General features: G+C 47.6%; 5 protein-coding genes across 14 annotated transcripts in view; 3 read left to right on the forward strand and 2 right to left on the reverse strand.

Annotated features, from left to right (window-relative positions):
* Positions 1-26,013, forward strand: part of LOC102947012 (E3 ubiquitin-protein ligase TRIM58) — a 188,699-nt gene that overhangs the window by 42,766 nt on the left and 119,920 nt on the right. The window lies entirely within an intron of this gene.
* Positions 1-26,013, forward strand: part of LOC114020077 (zinc finger protein 239) — a 479,276-nt gene that overhangs the window by 42,762 nt on the left and 410,501 nt on the right. The gene's annotated exons all lie outside the window — the stretch shown is intronic.
* Positions 1-26,013, forward strand: part of LOC122462963 (zinc finger protein 501-like) — a 293,402-nt gene that overhangs the window by 42,753 nt on the left and 224,636 nt on the right. The gene's annotated exons all lie outside the window — the stretch shown is intronic.
* LOC114018211 (zinc finger protein 501) overlaps positions 1-26,013 on the reverse strand; it is a 225,968-nt gene that overhangs the window by 7,866 nt on the left and 192,089 nt on the right. The window contains exons 1-2 of one of the 6 annotated variants that reach the window (XM_043528838.1): positions 15,759-16,287; positions 1,326-1,445 (exon numbers count right to left, since the gene is read on the reverse strand). In XM_043528838.1, coding sequence (XP_043384773.1) covers positions 1,326-1,416 — 91 coding nt within the window. In that variant the 5' untranslated portion in view covers positions 1,417-1,445; positions 15,759-16,287. Of the gene's footprint in view, positions 1-1,325; positions 1,886-15,758; positions 16,288-26,013 lie in introns of those variants that run through there. The other 5 variants (XM_043528843.1, XM_043528842.1, XM_043528840.1 and 2 more) reach the window with 5 other exon arrangements.
* On the reverse strand, positions 18,321-25,859 carry LOC122462969 (zinc finger protein 239-like). Of its 4 annotated transcripts, none has more exons than XM_043528881.1 (4): positions 25,654-25,859; positions 24,680-24,766; positions 22,259-22,380; positions 18,321-21,949 (listed from the first exon to the last, which is right to left on the reverse strand). In XM_043528881.1, exons 3-4 carry the CDS (start codon positions 22,266-22,268, stop codon positions 20,928-20,930), a joined length of 1,032 nt encoding a protein of 343 aa, XP_043384816.1. In that variant the 5' UTR covers positions 22,269-22,380; positions 24,680-24,766; positions 25,654-25,859; the 3' UTR covers positions 18,321-20,927. The 4 variants fall into 4 exon arrangements, with proteins under 4 accessions (XP_043384816.1, XP_043384813.1, XP_043384814.1 ...); XM_043528878.1 differs by having other exon boundaries at positions 18,321-21,952; positions 25,447-25,774; XM_043528879.1 differs by having other exon boundaries at positions 18,321-21,952; positions 25,654-25,769.

The following is a 26,013-nucleotide window of genomic DNA, read 5'->3' on the forward strand; positions in this document are numbered from 1 at the left end:
CGTAAGAGAGGGATACTTGTTAGGGTATGAGGGTGTTTACTGAGTGAGTTTATATGTTTCTGGGAAATGGCACCATTAATAGTTCCCTAAACCCCAAGTCTGCCATCTACATCAGTGAGTGCTGCCCATGATATAGACATGCTACTGGGTGCTGCTATTGTTAGTTGTAAGCCTGGCTCGATAATCTCCTCTGTTGTGATATCACTTGTAAAACTCACACACTTTGTATGTGTGTGGCTGAGTACTAAGAAGAGTAGAATAATAGCTATCTTGGTGAGATTTAAGAAGGAAGTAGTAGCAGTCAAGCTGTGGTTAAAGAAACCAATTTGGTCTCTGTACTTCCTTAAGACAAGACAAGACAAGACAAGCTCAATTTACCACTCCTTCATGGACTCTCTCTTGGTCAAGTTCTAAAGTAAAAAAAGAAACTCCTGGCCTACACTCACTAAACTGTGTGTCTACACTTAAAATGGTGCCACTATCGTGCTTCAGTTTAGACGCAACCTACGCTGATGGGAGGGGTTCTCCCCTCAGCATAGGTAATCCACCTATCCAGGAGGCAGTAGCAAGGTCGACAGAAGAATTCTTTCATCAACCTAGCTCTGTTTACACTAGGATTTAGGTTTTCCTTTTGTCAACCTCAGGATTCAATTAGCTGCTGCATTAACCTGACATTATAAATTGATAATCCCAGCTAATGTCTTTGTTAACCCATCAATGTACTGAGTAAGGCCAGGTCTACACTAGAAACCTAGGGAGATGGTGGAATCTCCATCCTTAGAGGTTTTTAAGGCCCATCTTGACAAAGCCCTGGCTGGGATGATTTAGTTGGGGGTTGGTCCTGCTTTGAGCAGGGGGTTGGACTAGATGACCTCCTGAGGTCTCTTCCAACCCTAATCTTCTATGATTCTTACATTGGTTTAACTATGTCACTCAGGGATGTGAAAAACCCACACCCCTTTGTGACCTCACCCCTGGTGTAGACAAGACAGGAGGGTGGGAAATAAACTGAATTAACTGCTGGGGAGATTAAGAATCAGGAGCTGAATCCTGCCCCCAAATCGTTCTTCAGAAGACAGAGAGGAGGGAACCAATTTTGCCTCCAAATATCATCCGAATATTCAGAGGGAAGGGAGCTACTGCCAAGTGCCACTCAGGATGGGTGGGAAGCCATGCATGAGGTCTGCCAGGAGGATACAACTCCTGCTGGGGACAATTCTGACCTGGGTAAGATGAGGCAGAGGAGCGAATGGGGCCTTTGTGGGAATTCCAGCTGTTTACATCAACAATGGTCGGTTTCTGTATCACTTTAACCAATTCCTCACCTGTGTGGGTGTTCCTCAGGGTCACGCTTTCCTCAGAGTTCTGAGAGTCTGGGACCCACAGCTCTTTTCTCCATTTCCTCCAGGAGATCATGTCAGGCTCGGGAATTGGAAAACCTGCTCCTAGAAAAGAAAACAGGCAAGATCAAGGCTTCACAGTTGTGTAGCACCTTACATTTGTCTTTGTTGAATTTCATTTTGTCTGTAGCCCAGTTCTCCAATTTATCAAGATTCCTCTGAATTTTTGCTCTGTCCTCCAAAGTATTTGCAACCCTCCCTAGCTTTGCATCATCCGCAAATTAGATCCATACGCTCTCTATTTCTACAACCAGGTCATAATAAAAGATGTTAAATAAACAGGACCCAGAACAGATCCCTGTGGAACCCCACCTGAGACCTCCCTGCAATCGGACATCATTCTATTAATAGTTGCTCTTTGTTTGCGGGTGTTTAACCAATTATGTATCCACTCGATGGTAGTTCTGCTGACCCCACATTTCTCCAGCTTACCTGTCAGACTGTCATGTGGGACTGTATCAAAAGTCTTGCTAAAGTCCAGGTATATTATGTCCACCGCATTCCCCCCATCCACCAAATCAGTTACCTTGTCAAAAAGAAAGAAAGCTGGTTTGGCAGCATTTGTTCTTGGTAAATCCATGCTGGCTGCTAGTGATCACCCCTTCATCCTCCAGGTATTTGCAAATTGAATGTTTTATACATTGCTCTAGTAGCTTCCCAGCTATTGAAGTCAGGCTGACTGGTCTATAGTTCCCTGGCTCCTCCTTTTTAATGATGGCCACTACGTTAGCCCTTCTCCAGTCTTCCGGGACCTCTCCTGCCATCCATGAGTTTGCAGATATTATTGCCAGCTATTGAAATTTCTGCAGCTAATTCCTTCAGCATCCTGCGGTTAATAGCATCAGGCCCTGTTGACTTGAATAGATTCAAATTAGTCACAAGATCTCTGATGTGTTCTCTACTTATCTTGATCTGCATCCCTTCCCCTTTATTGTCTATGGTAACTTTGCTAGTCATCCGGCCTGTTATTTTTTGTGAGAAGACAGAAGCAAAGTAGGCATTGAGCAGCTATGCCTTCCTATCACCTTCTGTTACCAACTCACCTTCTCCACTGAGCAGTGGACCCACATCGTCCATGATGTTTCTTTTCGTCTGACATATTTGTAGAACCCCTTCTTGCTGTCTCTAACAATCCTTGCCAGCTGTAACTCATTCTTTGCCTTGGCTTTCCTGATTTGGTCCCTACACACTCACGCTATTCCCATGTATATACTTCCTTGGTGACATGCCCCTCCTTCCATTCCCTGTATGTATCCCTTTGGGGTTTTAGATAGCTAAAAAGCTTCTTGTGCAGCCCCATTGGCCTTCTGTGGCTCTTCTTGTCTTTCCTCTGCATGGGAATAGCTTGATGTTGAGTATCTAGCATTACATCTTTTAGGAACTGCCAGCCCCCTTCTACTCCTTTTCTTCCCAATTGGTCTCTCCATGGGACCTTGCCTATTATTTCTCTGAGCTGGTTGAAATCCACCTTTCTGAAGTCCAGTATCCTTGGTTTGCTGTTCTCATGTCTTCCTTTCCTTAGGATCTTGAATTCTATCAGATCATGATCACTTCTTCCCAAGTTCCTGACCATCTTCAGGTTTGCAACTAATTCATCCCTGTTGGTCAAAACCAGATCCAAAAGGGACGACCCCCTAGCTGTTTCCTCAACTTTCTGAATCAGAAAGCTGTCCCGTACACATGCTAAGAAGTTGCGGGACACACTATGTTTTGCTGTATTAGTTTTCCAGTAGATATCAGGGAAGTTAAAATCCCCCATCAGTACAAACTCAAGTGTTAGCTAATCCTGTTACCTGTTTGAAAAATGCCTCATCCACTTTCTCTTCCTGATTTGCTGATCTATAATAAACCCCCCACCATAACATTGCGAATCTTCTTTTCCCTTTTTATCCTCACCCAGATACCCTCAGTTAGTTAGTTAGTACAGTGGTTCTCAACCAGGGGTATGTGCCTCTCCTGGGGGTATGCAGCGGTCTTCCGGGAGGTACATCAACTCATCTAGATATTTACCTAGATTTACAACAGGTGAGTCAGTACAAAAAAATTGCATACCGACAATGACTTGTTTATATTGCTCTATATCAGGGGTCGGCAACCTTTCAGAAGTGGTGTGCCGAGTCTTCATTTATTCACTTTAATTTAAGGTTTTGCGTGCCAGTAATACATTTTAACATTTTTAGAAGGTCTCTCTCTCTAAGTCTATATATTATATAACTAAACTATTGTCGTATGTAAAGTAAACAAGGTTTTCAAAATGTTTAAGAAGCTTCATTTAAAATTAAATTAAAATGCTGATCTTACGCCGCCGGCCCGCTCAGCCCGCTGCCAGCCTGGGGTTCCGTTCACCTAGGCCGGTAGCAGGCTGAGCGGGGCCAGCGGCCGGGACCCCAGACTGGCAGTTGGCTAAGCGGCTCAGCCTGCTACCGCTCAGCCCGCTGCCGGTCTGGGGTTCCGTCCGCCGGCTCCTTCCAGTCAGAGTCCCGGCTGCCAGCCCGCTCAGCCCACTGCCGGTCTGGGATCCCGGCCCTGCCCACATAGACTGGGTACCTACCTTCTCCCTGGTTCCAGTCCATTCTCTTCCTCTCTCTCTGCACTGAGCTGAGGGTGGGAGTGCACTGAGCACAGGACTGGGGGTGAAGAAGCAGGCTGGGGGTTGGGGTGTAGGGTCTGGCCAGGAGCTAGAATGAGGGAGGGGGCTCAGGGTTGGGGCAGGAGGTTTGGGTGTAGAGTGCTTACCTGGGCAGCTCCCATTTGGTGCAAGGGGTGCAGGTGGGAATGTGTGGAGGGTGCAGGAGCTCCCGTTTGGTGCTCAGGGTGGGGGTGGGAATGTGGGGGGTGCAAGAATCAGGGCATGGGGTGTGGGGGGGGCTGGGTATGTGTGGGGGTGCTGGAGTCAGGGCTGGGGGTGTGTGCGGGGAGTGCAGGGGTCAGGGCAGAGGGCTGGGTGGGTGTGGGGGGGGCAAGGGTCAGGGCAGAGGGTTGGGAGTGTGTGTGGGGGTGTAGGGGTCAGGGCAGGGGGCTGTGGGTGTGGGCTAGGGTCATGGGGGTGCTCCCAGCCCCCTGCCCTGAGCGGCTCACGGCAGGGGGCTGGAGGGGATATGCCCCAACGCCCCATCCCCACCTCTTCTCCGCCTCTTCCCCAGAGCAGCCTGGGTGCTGCAGCTCCACTTCTCCCCCTCCCTCACAAGGGCCATCAGCTGATCGGGGGCAGGGAGGGAGAAGAGGAGGGGCAGGAACCCAGCACAGCGGGGGAGGGGGAGCTTGCCTGCTCTGCGGCAGCAGCAGGACCAAACTTCTTCACCCTGCCCCCGCGGGGGGGGAGGCGGAGAAGAGCGGGCCGGAGCGGGTAGGATTTTTAATGGCACGCTGCTGCCTGCCAGGGTCCCAGCCTGGATTCAGGCGGGCTGAGCGGGGCCAGCGGCTGGGACCCGGCAGGCAGCAGAGTGCCATTAAAAATCGACTCGCTTGCCATAGGTTGGCTACCCCTGCTCTATATACTATACACTGTAATGTAAGTACAATATTTCCAGTGGATTTATTTTATAATTATATGGTAAAAATGAGAAAGGAAGCAATTTTTCAGTATCAGTGGGCTGTGACCCTTTTTATATTTTTATGTCTGATTCTGTAAGCACATCGTTTTTAAGTAAAGGGAAACCTGGGGTATGCAAGTCAAATCAGACTCCTGCAAGCGGTACAGTAGTCTGGGAAGGTTGAGAGCCACTACATTAGTACATGTCACCTATGCATATAGCTAGCTAAATACTCATACAGTCCCCTGCACTCCCATAGACTGTATATAGACCCAACATCCTTATACCTATACAGCTCCTTGCACTTCTGCAGCACCTTCACATGCTCACATCTGGCAACTTGGTACTGAACAGGAAAGGAGACTGCTGGCAGAGGGGGCATGGGAGGAGCAATCCCCCAGTGGAGCATGTAGCCCCGATCCTGGATGGCTCATACCCAGCTTTGACACAGACTCAAGGGGACTATTTCTTTTTTATACTCTTGCCTAGCCTGTCATGCCAATGTAATCTGACTGGATTGAAGCGGTGTCTATGCAGGTGCTTCTGAAAGGAGCACAGTGTGTGTGTGTGTAGGGTACATTTCTATGGCACCCACATACACACACTCCTCCCTGCCAGGGGTGTCACACATTGCAGCCTGGGATTTTTCACCCCCCTGAGCGATGTAGTTCAGCCAACTGTGTCGAGCTTGGCTGGCAGCACCTGGGCAGCACCTGGCACAATGGGATGCCCCCAGCTTCAGTCGTTTCTGCAACAGAAACGATCAATAACGACTCCTGCATATGCACACATCATAGCCCCCATATTGGTAGCACAGACATCATGGCCTATGGAACCTACTGATGCACTGGGGACATCTGGTACATTTCTACAGCACATATAGCCACGCAGCCGCTGGCACCCCTCCGCAGCAGCCTCATTCATATACACAGGCATCTCCTACGTCTCTATGACACATATAGACTAAGGGCAAGAGATATCTCTTCCCATGTGAGTGCAGCAAGGCACATCACCCTATGTGTCTCTATTCCTATAGCTCCTATACACCTACCCACATGAGACGCAGCAGTGTCTCCTATTTCTATAGCACGGTGGTTCTCAATGAAGGGTCTGGGGCCCGATGAGGGGCCGCGAGCAGGTTTCAGAGGCTCTGCCAAGCAGGGCCAGCATTAAGACTCGCTGGGGCCCAGGCCAGAAAGCCAAAGCCCCACTGCATAGGTGTGAAGCCCGGCGTCCTGAGCCCTACCACGCAGGGCTGAAGGGGAAACCTTTGCAATGTAGCTTTGCAGGGCCTCCTGTGGCATGGGGCTCCAGGCAATCGCCCCGCTTGCTACCCCCTAACACCGGCCCTGGCTTTTACATGCAGAAAACCAGTTGTTATGGCACAGGGGGGCCATGGAGTTTTTATAACATGTTGCGGGGGGCTCAGAAAGAGAGAGCTTGAGAACCCCGGCTCTAGCATCTATAGACCAACACTGTGCAGCAGATACTTACTGATTCATGAGTTCCTAGTTCCTCTAAAAAGCTGGGTGGGGTGGAGGGCTTGAGGTTTCTGAAACAGAGCTAGCGCGCCATATTCGCCAAGGGCTGCTACGCTCTCTATGGTCCTTACCTGGCCCCCAAAACCTAGTACCTGAGCACCACGCAGCTTTAAAAAATTATTTATCCTTACAATACCCCCGAGTGACAGGAGAGCGCCGTTTTCCCCATTTTACATGTGGGAAACAGGCACAGAGCCATTAAGCTCTGGCCTATACTAGAGGAGTTACACTGGTATCATAATGTCAGCTAGGGGGTGTGATTTTTTTACCTATATATTTATGCTGCTATAAGCGCTACTGTGGATGCAGCCATGCCCAAAAAAGCCCCAATCCAGCACAGTCCAGTTAACTTCCCACACCTAACCTAGCTCCGCATGTATTCTGTAGTGTAGGACACTGCTCTCCCTAGGAATGTGCTACGCATGGTGCACTGAGCATGCTCAGTTCATCCGTTGAAGCCACTGCCCTTCACCCTGCCCTTATTTGCTGTAAGGTTCTGCGGACTGTTTTTGACAGGGGCTAAAAAGGGGCAAAGGGGGCAAAACGGAGGAGGGGGGTGGCCAGGGTCTGAGCAGGGGGCAGAAATTTACTGGTCAGGGGGGTCAAGCAGCTGGAGGCAGCATTAGGAGAAGGGCTAAAGGGAAAATCAGGGATGTGGGGGAGGAGGCGGAGTTAAGCCCAGGAGTGAGGCGCTGCCAGAGGGTGTCAGAGGGCAAAACCCGGCACAGGCAGGGGCACAGGGGGTAACAGTTACCCCAGTGGGACTGAGACACCAGTGCTTGCAAAAATGGTGGGGGGCAAAGGGGCTTTTTTATTTCCCCTCCCACAGACAGCACCTCTCAGCATGGGCTTCCCAGGGCTCGGTTCTTAAAGGCACAGGCATCCCAATGCCTAGTCACTGCAGCTCCTCTTTGACTGATCTAACCTACTGAGGCTATGTCTACACTACAAAGTTCAAAGCGCTGCCGCGGGTGCCAGTCCTCCTGGTAATGCACCTCGACGAGGGGATTAGCTCCGAGCACTGGGAGCCGAGCCTCTCCACACTAGCGCTTTAAAGCCCTCAAACTTGCTGTGCTCAGGGTGGGGGAGTGATTTTTCACACCCCTGAGGCAGCAAGTTAGAGCGCTTTAACTTGCCAGTGTAGATAATCCCTGAGATTTAATTCAGTGAAACATTTTACATATACCCCCTCAGAAACAAAGAATCCCTTGTCACTGTATCTGATTGCATAGAGTCTCCTAGCAGTTTCCCAAGTTGTCTTATCTGCAGCTGGGATTCCCTGAATTTTTAATTCTAATTTTTTCTTCTCATTTTTAGAGCAGATGTTTATTCTGTTGGATCATCTGACTTTCACTCTGACTGAATTTCTGGCCTAGTGTCAAAACTTTGTTTTGAGTCAATCCACCAATGGGGATTGCATTTTTGCAACTGTTATTTTGCCTCTCAGTCTAGCCCTTAGTGTTTTTCCACATGCCATTGTGTACAACTTGATTCTCAAATATTCAGTAAAGGCAGTATACTATCTCCTATAACGTCTTTCTCCCTGTAAAAAAATCTATTGTAATTTTTGCAGAAAATTAGAACTGCCATCGTGGGTCAGACCAATAGTCTGCCTAATCTAGTATCCTGTCTTGTGACAGTGGCCAATGCCAGATGCTTCTAAGGGAATGATCAGACCAGGCAATGACTCCAGTGAACCATCCCATTGTCCACTCCCAGCATCTGGCAGTCAAAGGACGGTTTAGGGACATGCAGAGGATGGGGCTTCATCCCTGATTATCTTGGCTAATAGCCAATGTACTTATCCTGAGGGACTGATCTAATTCTTTGTTCAACCCATTCATAGTTTTGCCCTTCAAAATATAATGAACACGCATCTACAACCCCAAGATACCTTTACAACCATAAAGCACAATGGTAGATTTTCTGCCTATGAGCTTGCTTTCCAAAAGAATTAAGTATTTCACATACTGTTTATAATGCTTTTCACTACTCTCAATGTTTTGTGTGCATTCAATGTTGTTGTTTTTTTGTTAATAGACTGTATGACCTACTATTCAGTGGAAAGGGACTAATAAAGATTTCTTTTTAAATGTTCAGACTTTCATTTAGGGTTTTTAATGCAATAGCCATGAAATTCCACTTGCAAAATGTTTTTTAAACAGTCCTGAAAGTATAGGAATGTGGGGTTGGTTCTCTCTACTCCAAAAATGTGTTTGGTACCAAGTGTTTGTGTAATGGGTATTTTGAGGATGGCGACTAAGCATCTTGTCATTCAGGGAAAGTGTCACTTAAGATTTCTTGAGTAATAAACGTGTACATAAGGCTGTGACACTATCCCTAAACCATGGTGGATTTGATTTAAATCAAATTGATTTAAATCATAATTTAAATCACGAGTCAGGAAGACTCGATTTAACCATGGTTTTCTCAATAAAAGTGCATTCTTGTTGGTTGTTACAGCCTTAATACATATTCTTCACAACTCAGAGTTAGATACAAGTTTCATTTCTAGAAGGTACACACTATACATTTTTAAACAGTGATTTATTTAGAAAACTTTTAAGAGTAGTTTTACAGCTATGTCAGAAAATGAATGTGTGACACTCTATACCTTGGGGGAATGTACCCCATATTCCTCATTTTCATATAATAATGATCTTACATATAAAGCATGCCTTGTAAGGTATCAGGGGAAAGGGTTAGGGTTAGACACCAAACCTGTCCCAAGGAAAGTTTATTGCATACAGTTTTTACTTTCAGTTTAACCTAGAGATGTGCAAAAAATTGGGAATACAATGTAGCCCATACCATCCACAAACCAATGGACTAGCTGAAAACAACAAAGAAATCCATCAAAAGGTAATTTTAGGGCAGGGGAAATTACAGTATTAATAGAAAGCAGAATGCACTATGACAGAAGCTACAAATTGCTTCAAATTTTTAGTACATTGAAACTCAACTTGTCTTTTATTTCAAGTAAAAGGAATTATCCCACTGCACTAGGATGGCCTCTTTATGCCTTTTCAATTGCATACAATTTCTCTCAGTAAAGACAATCCTTTCCCCTTCCCCCACAAATAATCCATCACCATTTTTTATAGAGCATTGTGCAAGTTGGTTGATGACAGTGCGACCAATTGGGATGAATTTCTTGGTGACATTGTATTTTCTTTAAAAAAAAAAGAGTACTTGTGGCACCTTAGAGACTAACCAATTTATTTGAGCATAAGCTTTCGTGAGCTACAGCTCACTTCATCGGATGCATACTGTGGAAACTGCAGAAGACATTATATACACAGAGACCATGAAACAATACCTCCTCCCACCCCACTCTCCTGCTGGTAATAGCTTATCTAAAGTGATCACTCTCCTTACAATGTGTATGATAATCAAGTTGGGCCATTTCCAGCAAAAATCCAGGTTTTCTCACCCTCCGCTCCCCCCCCCCCCACCAAACTCACTCTCCCCCAATCTGAAGCAAATACTCACCAACAACCACATACCAAACAACAGAACCACTAACCCAGGAACCTATCCTTGCAACAAAGCCCGTTGCCAACTGTGCCCACATATCTATTCAGGGGACACCATCACAGGGCCTAATAACATCAGCCACACTATCAGAGGCTCGTTCACCTGCACATCCACCAATGTGATATATGCCATCATGTGCCAGCAATGCCCCTCTGCCATGTACATTGGTCAAACTGGACAGTCTCTACGTAAAAGAATAAATGGACACAAATCAGATGTCAAGAATTATAACATTCATAAACCAGTCGGAGAACACTTCAATCTCTCTGTTCACGCAATTACAGACATGAAGGTCGCTATCTTACAACAAAAAAACTTCAAATCCAGACTCCAGCGAGAAACTGCTGAATTGGAATTCATTTGCAAATTGGATACTATTAATTTAGGCTTAAATAGAGACTGGGAGTGGCTAAGTCATTATGCAAGGTAGCCTATTTCCCCTTGTTTTTTCCTCCCCCATCAGATGTTCTGGTTAAACTTTGATTTATGCTGGAAATGGCCCACCTTGATTATCATACACATTGTAAGGAGAGTGGTCAGTTTGGATGAGCTATTACCAGCAGGAGAGTGAGTTTGTGTGTGTGTGTGTTTTTGCGGGGGGGTGAGAAAACCTGGATTTGTGCTGGAAATGGCCCACCTTGATTGTAGGGAGAGTGGTCACTTTGGATGAGCTATTACCAGCAGGAGAGTGAGTTTGTGTGTGTACGGGGGTGGCGGAGTGAGAAAACCTGGATTTGTGCTGGAAATGGCCCACCTTGATTATCATGCACATTGTAAGGAGAGTGGTCACTTTGGATAAGCTATTACCAGCAGGAGAGTGAGTTTGTGTGTGTGGTTTTTGGAAAAAAAGTGGGGGGGAGTGAGAAAACCTGGATTTGTGCTGGAAATGGCCCAGCTTGATTATCATACACATTGTAAAGAGAGTGGTCACTTTGGATGGGCTATTACCAGCAGGAGAGTGAGTTTGTGTGTGGAGGGGCGGAGGGTGACAAAACCTGGATTTGTGCTGGAAATGGCCCAACTTGATTATCATACACATTGTAAGGAGAGTGATCACTTTAGATAAGCTATTACCAGCAGGAGAGTGGGGTGGGAGGAGGTATTGTTTCATGGTCTCTGTGTATATAATGTCTTCTGCAGTTTCTACAGTATGCATCCGATGAAGTGAGCTGTAGCTCACGAAAGCTTATGCTCAAATAAATTGGTTAGTCTCTAAGGTGCCACAAGTACTCCTTTTCTTTTTGCGAATACAGACTAACACGGCTGTTACTCTGAAAACTGTATTTTCTTTGAGAACAAAACCAAACACGACAACCAAATTGTCACCCTATCGACTACTGTATGGCTTTGAGGCAAGATTCCCAGACCAGGTCTCAGACAACTACACTGTAAGTGTCCTTCAGCTTTCAGGTGCATATGTTATTCTGTGATTGTTCATTTTACAAACAGAAGTCCTTCTCCATTTGTTTCCAAAGCCAACAGATTTCGAGGAACTCGATGAAGAATACTACAAAGAGTACATCATGAAAATTGAAGCTAGACGTGATGCTGAAACTATTAGTAATATTTCAAAAGCACAAGAAAAGCAATAAATACAGTATGCCAAAATTAAGACTCGTAAACATGGGGAAATAACATTCAAGGTTGGTGACACTGTCATGCTACTGAATACAAGAAGGAAAACAAGAAAGGGAGGGCAGCTACAGCTTACCTACGTGGGACCATACAAAATTTCCGCTGTAGAGGGCAAAAGAGTTAAATTAGAGAACAAGTTAGGGAAAAAAGAAAAGGAGTACTTGTGGCACCTTAGAGACTAACCAATTTATTTGAGCATAAGCTTTCGTGAGCTACAGCTCACTTCATTGGATGCGTAAAGTGGAAAATACAGTGGGGAGATTTATATACACAGAGAACATGAAACAATGGGTGTTATCATACACACCGTAAGGAGAGTGATCACTTAAGATGAGCTAATACCAGCAGGAGAGCGGGGGCGGGGGAAGAAAACCTTTTGTAGTGATAATCAAGGTGGGCCATTTCCAGCAGTTGACAAGAACGTCTGAGGAACAGGGGGTGGGTGGGGGAGGGAATAAACATGGGGAAATAGTTTTACTTTGTGTAATGACCCATCCACTCCCAGTCTCTATTCAATCCTAAATTAATTGTATCCAGTTTGCAAATTAATTCCAATTCAGCAGTCTCTCTTTGGAGTCTGTTTTTGAAGTCCTTTTGTTGTAATATTGCGACTTTTAGGTCTGTAATCGAGTGACCAGAGATTGAAGTGTTCTCCGACTGGTTTATGAATGTTATAATTCTTGACATCTGATTTGTGTCCATTTATTCTTTCACGTAGAGACTGTCCAGTTTGCCCAACGTACATGGCAGAAGGGCATTGCTGGCACATGATGGCATATATCACATAGGTGGATGTGCAGGTGAATGAGCCTCTGATAGTGTGGCTGATGTGATTAGGAGAAAGACGTTATAGGAGATAGTATACTACCTTTATTGAATATTTGAGAATCAAGTTGTACACAATGGCATGTGGAAAAACACTAAGGGCTAGACTGAGAGGCAAAATAACAGTTGCAAAAATGCAATCCCCATTGGTGGATTGACTCAAAACAAAGTTTTGACACTAGGCCAGAAATTCAGTCAGAGTGAAAGTCAGACAATCCAACCAGAATAAACATCTGCTCCAAAAATGAGAAGAAACCACATACCACACAACAGAATCACTAACCCAGGAACCTATACTTGCAACAAAGCCCATTGCCAACTCTGTCCACATATCTATTCAGGGGACACCATTATAGGGCCTAATCATATCAGCCACACTATCAGAGGCTCATTCACCTGCACATCTACCAATGTGATATATGCCATCATGTGCCAGTAATGCCCCTCTGCCAATGTACATTGACCAAACCGGACAGTCTCTACGTAAAAGAATAAATGGACACAAATCAGATGTCAAGAACTATAACATTCATAAACCAGTCGGAGAACACTTCAATCTCTCTGATCACTCGATTACAGACCTAAAAGTCGCAATATTACAACAAAAGGACTTCAAAAACAGACTCCAACGAGTGACTGCTGAATTGGAATTAATTTGCAAACTGGATGCAATTAACTTAGGATTGAATAGAGACTGGGAGTGGATAGGTCATTACACAAAATAAAACTATTTCCCCATGTTTATTCCCTCCCCTCCCCTCGTTCCTCAGACGTTCTTGTCAAATGCTGGAAATGGCCCACCTTGATTATCACTACAGAAGGTTTTTTCCTCCCCGCCCCTGCTGGTATTAGCTCATCTTAAGTGATCACTCTCCTTACAGTGTGTATGGTAACACCCATTGTTTCATGTTCTCTGTGTATATAAATCTCCCCACTGTATTTTCCACTTTATGCATCCAATGAAGTGAGCTGTAGCTCACGAAAGCTTATGCTCAAATAAATTGGTTAGTCTCTAAGGTGCCACAAGTACTCCTTTTCTTTTTGCGAATACAGACTAACACGGCTGCTACTCTGAAACCTGTCATTAAGTTAGGGAAAGGTTTAGCAACATTGTACAGTATCTCCCAACTAAAAGTATTTAAAGAGCCTCCAAAATTAGGTGAGGAAAACATATCACAGAGAAACATGGAAAAGGAAACTGCTGTGTATGACACTGTGAAAACCTTAGAGGTAGGAGAAATGGGCGGCAATGTACCTCACAAGCCTCACGACAGCCAAGTGGAGGTCACACACACAGAAGAGGAGGGGTGTGTAGTGTCAGGAGTTTCAAGCAGTCACCCAGGTAATTTTGATGACATGGTTATGGAGGTTATGGAGAATGGTTTCTCAAAGGTATTGCTTACCACACAGTTGTTTTTAAAGAATTTGTTGACACACTTCCATTTATCAAGCATGTCAATAGTTTCCATGTAGGAATGGAATGTTTATTTGCAAAAATCATTTCTCTATCTCTTTTGTCCACTACACCACATGAGAGGTGGGAGGCACAGCAACTTCTATCTAACACCTCCTGATAGGTCCAGAGAGGTGTAAAGATCTGCTGCTGAAATCAGAATTGTAGCTGGCCTGTTTACTCTTGAGTTAACAGGGCAGGGGAAAGTTGAGAGGACAAACTGGAGGCACACAAGGTGATGTAACTTGCATAGCAAGTCAGTGGAAATCCTGGCTCTCATTTCCCTGTACTTTTCTTCAGAATCTCGAATTATAAAATTTCTGGATTGCCCTGGTAAATTCTCAAAAGGCCTGATCAGTGTAATCTCTCTGGTATATTCCCCCACTATATTTCCAGCAGCAGCAGGTATTATCTGGCAGGTTCATCAACTGAAACTCTCATCTTTCCAAATGTCACCTTGTGTGTATTTCATTTTGTGCTGCGGGAGAGAAGCCAGATGAAGCTAGGGAGTGTAACTGGGCTGGGCATGTGCAGAGTTTAGCAGAAAGCTCTTCTAACAAGAGAGAGATCTGTGTGATACTTCTTTACATCACATAGTCAGCTGCAGTATTCAGCATTAGTTTCTTTTGCTCCTAATGAAAATAGGGTAGGTTTGCTTATTATGCTAGGCCAGGGGTTTTCACACTATGCTTTGGGGCTTGTAAGGGAAAGCTGCTAGCTGGCCGCGAGACACTGTTTACCTGAGCGTCCACAGGTACAGCCCTTCGCAGCTCTCTTACTGGTAATGGTAAGAATTCACTGTCTCTCTGCTGCAGGTTTCAAATGGCTACAGATAGCAGTCTCACATACCTGGGGTGTGAGAAATGGCAATCTGTAGGAATTAGCTTCATCCGCCCTCGGTGTTACAGGTAGCACATCCCTACAGATTGCAGGTTCGTACACATATGTGTGTGTGTGAAAATGCTATCTGTAGGACCGTGCTACCTGCAGCAGAGACAGGTCCAACTTGGCTAAAAATGGTATTTCAAGCGGTCTCACATGTAAAACCAACCTGATAGCTTTCTTTAACAGTGTAACAAGCCTACAAGCGGTAGATGTCGATCTAGCCTTTGGTAAGGCTTTTGATACTGTCTCCCATGACCGTCTCATAAACAAACTGTGGAAATGAAACCTAGATGGACATAACGATAAATAAGATGGGCACAATGAGTGGGGTACTCCAGGGATCAGTTCTGGATATGTTTCTATTCAAAATCTTAATGATTGAGATAATGGCATAGATGGTACACTTATAAAGTTTGTTAAAATTTAAGGTCTAAAAAACATGACCTATGAGGGCAGACTGAAACAGGATAACAAGTTCCAAGTATGTACCAATAAAGTAGCATCTTTTTACAAAAACTGTTTCTTACAATCTGTACCGAGCGCTAACTGCTACAGGTAGCACATTTCTACACGTAGCAATTTCACATACCGTGGGGTGCAAGAAGCTGCTACCTGTAGGCACTTGCTATGTCAGGTAGCAGTGTCCTACAATAGCCGTTTCTTACAATCCACAGGGACCGGTAAGTGCTGGCGGTAGGGGAGCGGTCTCCTACACTACACCACAGCATGCATCCGGTGAAGTGAGCTGTAGCTCAGGAAAGCTTATGCTCAAATAAATTGGTTAGTCTCTAAGGTGCCACAAGTCCCCCTTTTCTTTTTGCGAATACAGACTAACAGGGCTGCTACTCTGAAACCTACACTACCCCGCCCCCCATTAGTCTCCTCCCTCTCCCCCGCCATTGTCCCATTCCAGGGGCGCTCGCTCTCCCGCAGCTGGATCAGTTCTTACCTGCAGGCTCCGGCTCAGGGGCTGGTGGCGGCAGAGCCCGGGGCTGCCCCAGGGGCTGGTTCCAGCCCCCGCAGAAAGACCCCTGGGAGCGGGAGGTGGGTGATGAGTGCAGGTCTCTCCCCGCACAGACCCGCGAGGGAGCAGCAGCGGCTCAGCCCGGGCTCCCGGCTCACAATGGAGGCGGCAACAACTTCAAACAGCTCGGATTAGAAGCAGCTGCAATGCAGGAGCCGCGGTCTCTCATCTCTGTCATTACAGTTATTCATTATTATGATTATTTGCAAAGCAGAAGCACCTAGGAGCCCATATCTCTGCCTCCCCACTGCAAACACCAGACACAACCCACCGCTCTCAGCTGATCCAGCCCCTTCCTGTGCCCCTTGATACCAAGCCGGGCTGCAGCCCTCCCTGGGGCTGGGTGAGACAGGCTGTAAGCAATGCCCAGAGCATCTGGCTGCAGAGATTAGGGGTTCCCTGGGGGAAAGTGGCGTGTGACAAGAACTACAGCCCCCGACATCCCCCTGCTCACCCCCACAGGCTGCAGAACAATCAGATCCTCCCAAGAGGGTGGGGGTGGAGAGCTGTGCAGGAATCCGAGCATGCTTAGTAACATCTGCTGAAGCCTGCTGCCCTCACCTGCTCTCCGAATCTGTTCCCTGCTATACATGAGAGCTAAAGGGGGAGAGGAGAGATGCGCAGAATTTGTGCAGGGGGCAAGAAGGTGAAATAGGTGGAGGGAGGCAGTGCTTAATTGTCCCAGGGCTTGCCAGGGCTGAGCCCTGGCACCTCTGGGCTTGGCAGTTCTGAGCCCCGGCACCTCTGGGCTGGGCAGTTCAGAGCCCCGGCACCTCTGGGGTTGGCAGTTCTGAGCCCCGGCACCTCTGGGCTGGGCAGTTCAGAGCCCCGGCACCTCTGGGCTGGGCAGTTCAGAGCCCCGGCACCTCTGGGCTGGGCAGTTCAGAGGCCCAGCACCTCTGGGCTGGGCAGTTCAGAGCCCCGGCACCTCTGGGCTGGGCAGTTCAGAGCCCCGGCACCTCTGGGCTGGGCAGTTCAGAACCCCGGCACCTCTGGGCTGGGCAGTTCACAGCCCTGGCACCTCTGGGCTGGGCAGTTCACAGCCCTGGCACCTCTGGGCTGGGCAGTTCAGAGTCCCAGCACCTCTGGGCTGGGCAGTTCACAGCCCTGGCACCTCTGGGCTGGGCAGTTCAGAGTCCCGGCACCTCTGGGCTGGGCAGTTCACAGCCCTGGCACCTCTGGGCTGGGCAGTTCACAGCCCTGGCACCTCTGGGCTGGGCAGTTCAGAGCCCCGGCACCTCTGGGCTGGGCAGTTCAGAGTCCCGGCACCTCTGGGCTGGGCAGTTCACAGCCCTGGCACCTCTGGACTTTCTGGTTTCAGCCTTGCCTCCCCAGACGCCCACAGCCACACTCCCTGTGTTTGTCCCTCTTAACAATAACCCCCATGACTCCATGTAAGTCCCTGCACTGTTCCTGCATCCTCTGCCCAGCTTCTCATCCGAGGGCCCCCCTCCACAGTGCACCCCTCCGTGAGAAGGGTTGGGGAGAGAGAGCCTGTCTGTGCTGGACAGGCAGAGAGACAGGAAGCCCCTGAGTTAATAACACGCATGAGCTGCCACCTGCTCACTTTACAAACAACTTAACAGAAAGATCACACCAGGTCTGTTCAGACAGAGACGGCAATAGACACCACTGGTGAAATTCTGGCCCCACTGAACTTGAAGGGAGTTTTCAAACCGGCTTCAAGGGAGCCAGGATTTTACTCCAGATCACCAATCTGCTAGAGCTAAATTTTAGCAACTCAGCCAGGCTGCCTTTCAGATTGTCCACAGATTGAGTGTTCCACAGATAAGTGCTTTTATGAACCTACCTCTAACCAGTACACCACACTGTCTTCCCAGAGCCAGGGATAGCATTCCCGATCTCCTGTTTTCTACTGCCACGGCTGATGCTGCTGGGTGTATCTATTTTCCAAATATCCATGTGAGGCTATGGCATGTTTCAGGAGGTGAGTGATGACACAGACCCCTTCACAGAAAATCCCTGCAGCTGATTGGTTATGGTGTCACAGCTAAATATGACTGGTTGCTCTTGGTGCTGTTACTTTTGATAGTTTGTCCAGAAACATTGGGCTCCTTAACTGGGACCTCAGCACTGTTAAAGCAGATGAACTTCCCAAATGCATGGAACACATGATAGTCAAATGATACCAGGGTGTATGTGGGGAATGGGCATCAACCATGGGTCTTGCTGGGTGGTTCTTCATTTATCTGTGGTATTCGCCTCTGGCAGTGAGAGTCAGGTAAATACTTTGAACTCTATTCCTACTTGTTGGGGCTGGGCAAATCTGGGGCTGGAAATTTGGCTCCAGGATGAACCCCCCAGCAGGCCCCTGAAAATCCCCTACCTGAGTTGTCTCCACTGCAGCCACTGGGAGGAAGGGACAGTTGGGAGCTAAACATGAACGTTATGCTGCCACCTGTTGGGGTGAGAACGGGTTTTGGGGGACTTCAGAAGGGGCTTTCAGGGTTACAGTGACCAGCCAGCTTTCACGGAGCATGGTACATTTATTTTAGGACAAAAACATTACAGAGAACACATATCATAAAACAACCACCAGTCTGCGTGCATGCTAGCTTATCAGCCGTCTTCCACAGGGCGACCCCCTTAGGTTTCCAGTCCTTCCAGCAGGGTTTTGCCCTCTTGGCTACTAACTCATAATGAGGGATTTCAATCAGCTCAGGCCGGCCCTTTATACCACACGCTCCTTCTTTGACTCCTGGGCCCCTTGAACCTGGTCTGAGCCAGTCTATGCAAGTCATCCCAGAAAGTGGTGCTGCTCTTGGGCTGTTTAACTGCCCTGGGATCTTCAGTAATTAACCACCACTGGATTTAGTTCTTGGAGAAGCTCAGTTATCCTCCCCCATGGGGCAATCATATAATCCCTACTTCCCAGAGGTACATATAACATTTAGAGATACAAAATGCCGATGGCACATATCATTGCAATAGTCTTTTACGTTTCCATACTTCCAAGGTCTTGCATCTGCCACAGAGGGTGTTAGACTAAAGGCACCTCCTTTGGTCTCCTGCCGCAGGATTAACTAAAAGCAATTCTTTCTTTCATCAGCCTCGGGATCTGAGTACCTGCGGTATTAATTCGATTGGAAATCGATGATCCAAAAAAACCCGGAAACAATACCATGATCAACTCCGTCTACGTTTAGTGAAGTTAGAATAGTTTTAGCCTCAGTTATATGTTTGTTTAATCTACATATTTGCTTGATTATATTTTCTAATAAAACCCATGCAAAGTACACAGCACTCGCTTGTTTTTTTTCAAATTGCAACATGGTCCAGAAACACAAAGAAGAAGGTAAATTAGCTGAGTTCTCTGAGAGCTGCATGGCCCTCTCCTGAAATTAAACCTTTAGCCCTCACAAGAGACGTCAGCAGAAGGGCTGGGGAGTAAGTGATTCCTCCTCAGGAAGGAAACTGAACAGGTCTGGGGAACTTTTCCCCTGGCCCTAGAGCCCAAAAATGAAGGAAATTCCTGGGGGACCAGGACAGACCAGGAATGTTTTATTAGACATTTATTTGGGCAAAAAAGTAACCTACTGAGGTAAAAACATCAAAGAGACATAAAGACTCCCTGAAACTTGAAACAGACCCATGAGACCCCATCTCTCCCACCCTCTGTCCACAGAGGAGGGGAGAATCCCTTCCCAGGAAGCTATTTCAGGCATAATCCCCTGCCTGAAAACATGGACAAGGGACTCAAGCTAACTCAGGAAAACCATCCCCCCAACAGAGAGAGCTGGGAAGGGACAGGAGAGTATCAGAGAATAATACAATACAGTAATAATAATAATAATAATAATGACATTTTCCCTCTCTTGGCACCTCTGTCCTCCTGAGCCACTGACCACACCATGATCAGCGACCCCTGACGCCTCCACACGGAGGTGGGCATCTGCTATTATCCCCATTGTAGAGATGGGAGGAACGGACCCACAGAGAGGAAAGAAAGTGAATGGACCAAGGTCGCACAAGGGGACACAGGCAGAATTGGGTATTGAATCCAAGAGCCCTGACTGCCAGGCTCTCTACCCTCACTCCACTCAGATTTGAGACTAGATCCCAGGAGTCCAGAGAACCAACAGCCCCTGCTCTATTACACCATACTGCCCACACCAGAACAGCAAAATCCTTTCGGGGGAATGTATTCCTATGAATTCTCCGATCTCTGTCCCCTGCCTCCCTGCAGCTGCAGAGACATCAAATAAATTGAGCATCACTGACATCCTGTCACTTCAGATCAGCAGCTCTTGGTGTTTTATAACTAATTGTAAGCAGTTGTAAGCAGGACACAAGAAGTAATTCTTCCCCTCTATTCCATGCTGATTAGGCCCCAACTGGGTGCCACATTTCAGGAAAGATGTGGACAAATTGGAGAAAGTCCAGAGAAGAGCAACAAAAATGATTAAAGGTCTAGAAAACATGACCTATGAGGGAAGAGAAAACATTGGGTTTGTTTAGTTTGGAAAAGAAAAGACTGAGAAGGGACATGAGAACAGGTTTCAAGCTTAAAAGGTTGTTACAAGGAGCAGGGAGAAAAAATGTTCTTCTTAACCTCTGAGGATGGGACACGAAGCAATTGGGCTTAAATTGCAGCAAGGGAGGTTTAGGTTGGACATTAGGAAAAACTTCCTAACTGTCAGGGTGGTTAAGCACTGGAATAAATTGCCTAGGGAGGTTGTGAAATCTCCATTATTGTCTAACCTGTTCTTAAAGATCTCCAAACACCTGTCAGGGATGGTTTAGAGATAATACTTGGTACTGCCATGAGTGCAGGGGACTGGACTAAACGACTTCTTGAGGTCACTTCCAGTCCTATGATTCTATAAACTACAGTCCTGCAGGGCCCCTAGCACAGAAATGTATCCCCACTGATACACTTGCTCCCCCCAGACCCTGAAATGACCCATCTACCAAGTACCCAGTGTTTCTTCCTCCCCTTCCCCTCACCGACCACCCTCCACTGAAACCCAGACCAGCCACCAGTCTGCTTCCCCTGCCCAGACCATCCTCAGATGAAACATGCTTCCAGAGGGCTGAGATCCATTGCCCCACAGGAAGAGCTCCCGAAACCTTCTATGCTGTGTGCACTTTCTGGTGGGACTTCAGCGAATCCTTCCCCTTGTAGCTTTTCCCACAGACAGAACATTTATAGGGTGTCTCTGCTGAATGGATTCTCTGATGTCTAAGGACTCCCCAGCTCTGACTGAAGCTTTTCCCGCATTCAGAGCAGTTATAGGGCTTCTCTCCTGTGTGGATTCGTCGATGTCTAATAAGTTGGGAGCTGTTACTAAACCTTTTCCCGCAGTCGGGGCATTTATAGGATCTCTCTCCAATGTGGATTCTTTGATGTACGATGAGGCTGAATCTTTGTTTAAAGCTTTTCCCACAGTCGGGGCACTTATAGGGTGTCTCTCCTGTGTGGATTCTCTGGTGCGAAACCAGGTTTGAGCTCTGAGTGAAGCTTTTCCCGCACTCGGGGCATTTATAGGGCGTCTCTCCTGTGTGAAGTCTCCGGTGTTTACTAAGGTCTGAGCTCCGCTTGAAGCTCTTCCCACAGTCGGGGCACGTATAGGGTCTCTCCCCTGTGTGGATTCGTCTATGTGAAATAAGGGATGAGAAATTAGCAAAGCATTTTCCACACTCAAGGCAGCTATAGGGCCTGTCTCCTGTGTGGACTGAGCGATGGGAAATAATGTCTGAGTTCAGCGTGAAGCTTTCCCCGCAGTCAGGGCATTTATAGGGTCTCTCTCTCGTGTGGATTCTCTGATGTACCAGGAGATTTGATATCTGAGCGAAGCTTTTCCCACACTCTGGGCAGTTATACAGTTTCTCTTTCATGTGGACTCGTGGTTGGACCATGATTTCACTAGGATCCTCCAAATTTCTCCCTTGGCAAGTAGATTCATCCTTTCTCTTCCTTTGCTGGTTGCTCTTCTGCCTCTCTGACTTGCGCTGAGTCTCACGGCCTTCCTCTTGCTCAGGACTCAAGGAAATGTCCCCTTTGGATCTTCCCGATACTATCCCACATGGTTCCACTTGCTCAGGACCTTCCTGCTGTGGATTCTCCTCCTGTTTCTCACCCACCGTCCCATCACCTGCTGGGAAAGAGAATCCAGACATGAAATGTTCCCTCTGCCATGGAGAAAGGAACCCTCAAAAAGGGAAATGGGAAAGGGGGGAACAAACCAAAATAACTGCTGGGGAGACTGAAAAATCAGGAGCCAAATCCCTTGCCAGAAGAGTGGAGGGGACCAATTTTGCCTCCACAGCCAATCTGAACACTTAATGGCAAGGGAGCGACTGCCTGGCCTCAGGGTGGATGGGAAGCCATAAGCAATACCTGCTGTGAGGATACGATACTCCAGTGACCGATAATTTCTGCATCCGTTTCACCAACTCCTCACCTGTGTTCATGTTTTAAGGATCTCCCTTTCCTCAAAGCCCTGGAGATTTGGGACTCACAGCTCTGCCTCTGGTTCCAGATAGGAACCACATTACCTTTGGGAAACTGGAAAAATCTGCTCCACTGAAAGAGAAACAGGTGAGACCAGTTAGTCGGAGACAGTATCATTTACAGATATCTCGAGTGGGTGGGAAAATATTCCTGGAGACCCTTAATGGGGTCAGATGGTTCCTGAGAGATGGGCGAGTCCCACTGTAGACAATTTAGGGAGCGCCACACACTGGGGGATGTTCTGACTCTGGCATGGAAGTTGTGCCACCTCTTACACCTTTCTGAACCTGCCAAGACCAAAGCCCTATCCTGGCATGGACCCAATCCTGGGAAGAGAGGGACATGCAAAATCTGTGCACCTTGGTTTAAAAACACAGCGAGGTACATACACCCCATCTGCCCCATTCCCTCCTACTTTAATATTGCTCTTAAACCAGAAAGTTTGGTCTCAGGAAACAGTTTCCAAAAGAAGCCCATGTAGAATGCAAGGAGCACAGGACACGCTGTCTTGAAAACTGCCTAAGGCAGGGTTCAAACACACAGTGCATGGGTCAGGGTCCATAACCACAGTATACCCCCTGTCACTGCCTGGAAAACCTCTGGTTTCAACCGTGCCCAGATCTTGCTGCACATGTGAATTTCACTCTGCTAAGTGCCTCACTTTGGCATATGCTGACCTGAAGTTCCAGACTCTAATGTTAATAACTTTTTCAATATGGCTTTCCCGAAAGGGCACTAGGTGCCATGTGCGAGCTGAGATAAACCCCAGGTGACTGAGATCAATTTGAGGAGGGGTTAGTGCCCTAGGTGTGCAAAGAAACATGGTAGTTGAATGAGACTTGGGGGGGTTTTCAGTAAAATATTCCTTTTTCAGGGGAGGTTACGCAGGAAATCCTTGCTCAAATGATCCCAGATTTGAACATTATCACTACCCCAGTACCCATATGAGGCTCAGAAAATTTCAAGACAATCTGCAGATTGATTGTATCGCTCTCAGAATATAGTAGAGCCTCAGAGTTATGAACAGCAGAGTTATGAATAGACCGGTCAACCACACACCTCATCTGGAACTGGAAGTACGCAATCAGACAGCAGCAGAGACAAAAAAAAAAAAAGGGAAATACAATACAGTGCTGTGTTAAATGTAAATTACTAAAAAAATAAAGGGAAAGCAGCATTTTTCTTCTGCATAGTAAAGTTTCAAAACTGTATTAAAGTCAATGTTCAGTTGTAAACTTTTGAAAGAACAACCACAATGTTTTGTTCAGAGTTTCGAACAACCTCTGCTCCCGAGGTGTTCGTAACTCTGAAGTTCTACCATAGTCTACTGTTAAACAGAAAATGACGCTCAATCTTAACTACAGCAGAATTGTCGGTCTGCTATATTTCGGGTTAGTCGCACTCAATTTTCATTTTGTTACAATTCTGATGGATAATATTGATGTTTATTTTAAAGCACATTTTTAGATTTTTATCTATTTACATTTTCGCAGTGGTATGAAATGGGGGGGGGGGGGAAAGGTGGTCAGGCAATTATTTAAAGACAGCAGATATTCAGATTCCAAAATGTAAAGCTTTCAAAACTGCTAAATTGTCAGCATCACGTCAGAACAGACATAGTAAATATCCTTCAATCAACAAATCAAGCCTTGTTTTACTGTACATTCACTAGTCTGTTTGTAACGAGCCTAATTCAGAAGGCTACGTCACTGGATTTTTCACTCTCATAAGTTTTCAAACCGCATTTTTCTTACTTTGGCTATTTGTAAAATTTGAGTATTATTGAGGGAAATATTTTTTCATTGGTTTGTGTCTGTGAAATAGATGTTTACTGACATTTATCAATAAATATGCGAGTCTTCCACCCCTAGCTATGTTGCTGTATAAAGGGGGAAAGAGATGGGCCCTGTTGTGGAATAGGGGATAGAAGCCATGTAACCCCTCCCTGTCCCATCACCCCCTCTCCAGCCACTTCCCTGTATCCACCCTCATACTGTGTCTGCCAGGATGTCCACAAAGCAAAAGACCCCCCTGCAGCAGCCAGCCTCAGAGCCTATGTCAACTGCGCTATGGGGCTAAATATAGCAGTGTAGACATTCCAACTCAGACTAGAGCCCATGCTCTGAAACCTGGTGAGAGGGGAGGGTCTCAGCCCGAGCCTGAATGTCTACACCATGGGGAGCCCTGGAGTGTGAGCCCCAGTAGGTTGTCACAGGCTCTCAGACTCACTGCTGCAGGGATTTTTTGTGTGTGTAGACACACCCTGTGAGTCCAATCTGTCTCTTCCTACCACGCTGGCACTCCCGTGCCATCCCCCACCCATTCCACACTCAGAACAGCCCCCAGAGCCCTTGCAGATGGTCCCATGTACCTTTCTTTTTCTCCGTCTGAGCTTGGTCCAGCTACAGTTATCTCAGGGTCCTGGCAAGCTCGTCTCTGGGGAGCGCTCTTAGCTAAGCTGTATACAAAAGAAGAGATTTGACTGCAATGCTGGAAAAATGCCTGGTGACTTCCCCACCTGGCCCCAGACCTGGCCCCAGACCTGAAGAAGAGCCCTGTGCAGCTCCAGCTCTTCTCTCTCCCCAACAGAAGTTGGTCCAATAAAAGATATCCCCTCCCCCACCTTGGCTCTCTAAACCCATAAAGACTTTCCCCAAATGCTAGAAAGGAACCCAACCAAAGGAGCCGCTCTAGGGGATCCCCCCAGCAGCGCGGGGACCAGGCAGAGGCAGGAACTGGCTTTTCCTCTCCCTGCTCCTCCCCTTCTCCCAGGAAAGTCAATCTGCCCGGGGTGCTGCAGGGAATGGGGCTGGGCAGGGCTGCGAGCCGGGAACCTCCCTCCCCGCTGATTGCTCCTGCTGCCCCTGCCAGTCTCTGCCCCTGTCTCCCTCCTGCCCCCTCCCCTCCCCTCGGGCTGGGAGACTCGGTCCCTGGCCCGGCCCGGGGCGGTCGCTCTCCCGGCGCTGGCTCGGCTCCTGCCGGCGCTCAGGGGGCAGAGCCGGGGGGGTCAGGGAGGGCAGCAGCTCCGGGACTCGCAGACCCCCGCCCCCGGGAGCAGAGCTGGGGCGAGGAGGGGCCCTTGATGCAGAGTCACTTTCCCCCCCGGCCCCAGCCCTTTCCCCGGGTCTCTCCCCTCACCTGCAGGCTCCGGCTCAGGGGCTGGTGTCGGCAGAGGCCGGGGCTGCTCCAGGGGCTGGTTCCACCCACCGCAGAAAGTCCCCCCGGCTGGGCACAGGGGGCGCTAGGGAAGGGCTCTCCCCGCGCAGACCCCGCTGGGCAGCGGCTCAGCCTGGCTCACAATGGAGGTAGCAGGCGCAGCTTCTTCCAGCAGCGGTGATCACTGACCGGTCAGGAGCCGCGCACTGTCTTGTCCTCTGCTGCGATCACTGGGATTGTGGCAGCCTCTGGGAGCCCTAAACTCTCGCTGCTGCCAGCACCGGATGCAACCGCTCTCAGCTGAGCCAGCCGTTTCCTGTGCCCGTGGATACCAACTCGGGCGGCAGCAGCCTTCCTTCGGGACCAGCTGTAACCAAAGCCTAGAGCATCTCTTCGCAGGGAAAGAGGGGGCGGGGGGAAATGAGGGTGTGAAATAGATTTAATAATTTTATTAAGATGATGTTAAAATTTAAAAAAATGGTACAGAGTTTAAGCATAGAAGTTTCTGGTTATCAAGGAATAACATACCGATTATCAGGGGGTGCGAAG

The sequence above is a fragment of the Chelonia mydas genome, chromosome 14 (assembly GCF_015237465.2).
Source record: "Chelonia mydas isolate rCheMyd1 chromosome 14, rCheMyd1.pri.v2, whole genome shotgun sequence".
Lineage (NCBI taxonomy): Eukaryota > Metazoa > Chordata > Testudines > Cheloniidae > Chelonia > Chelonia mydas.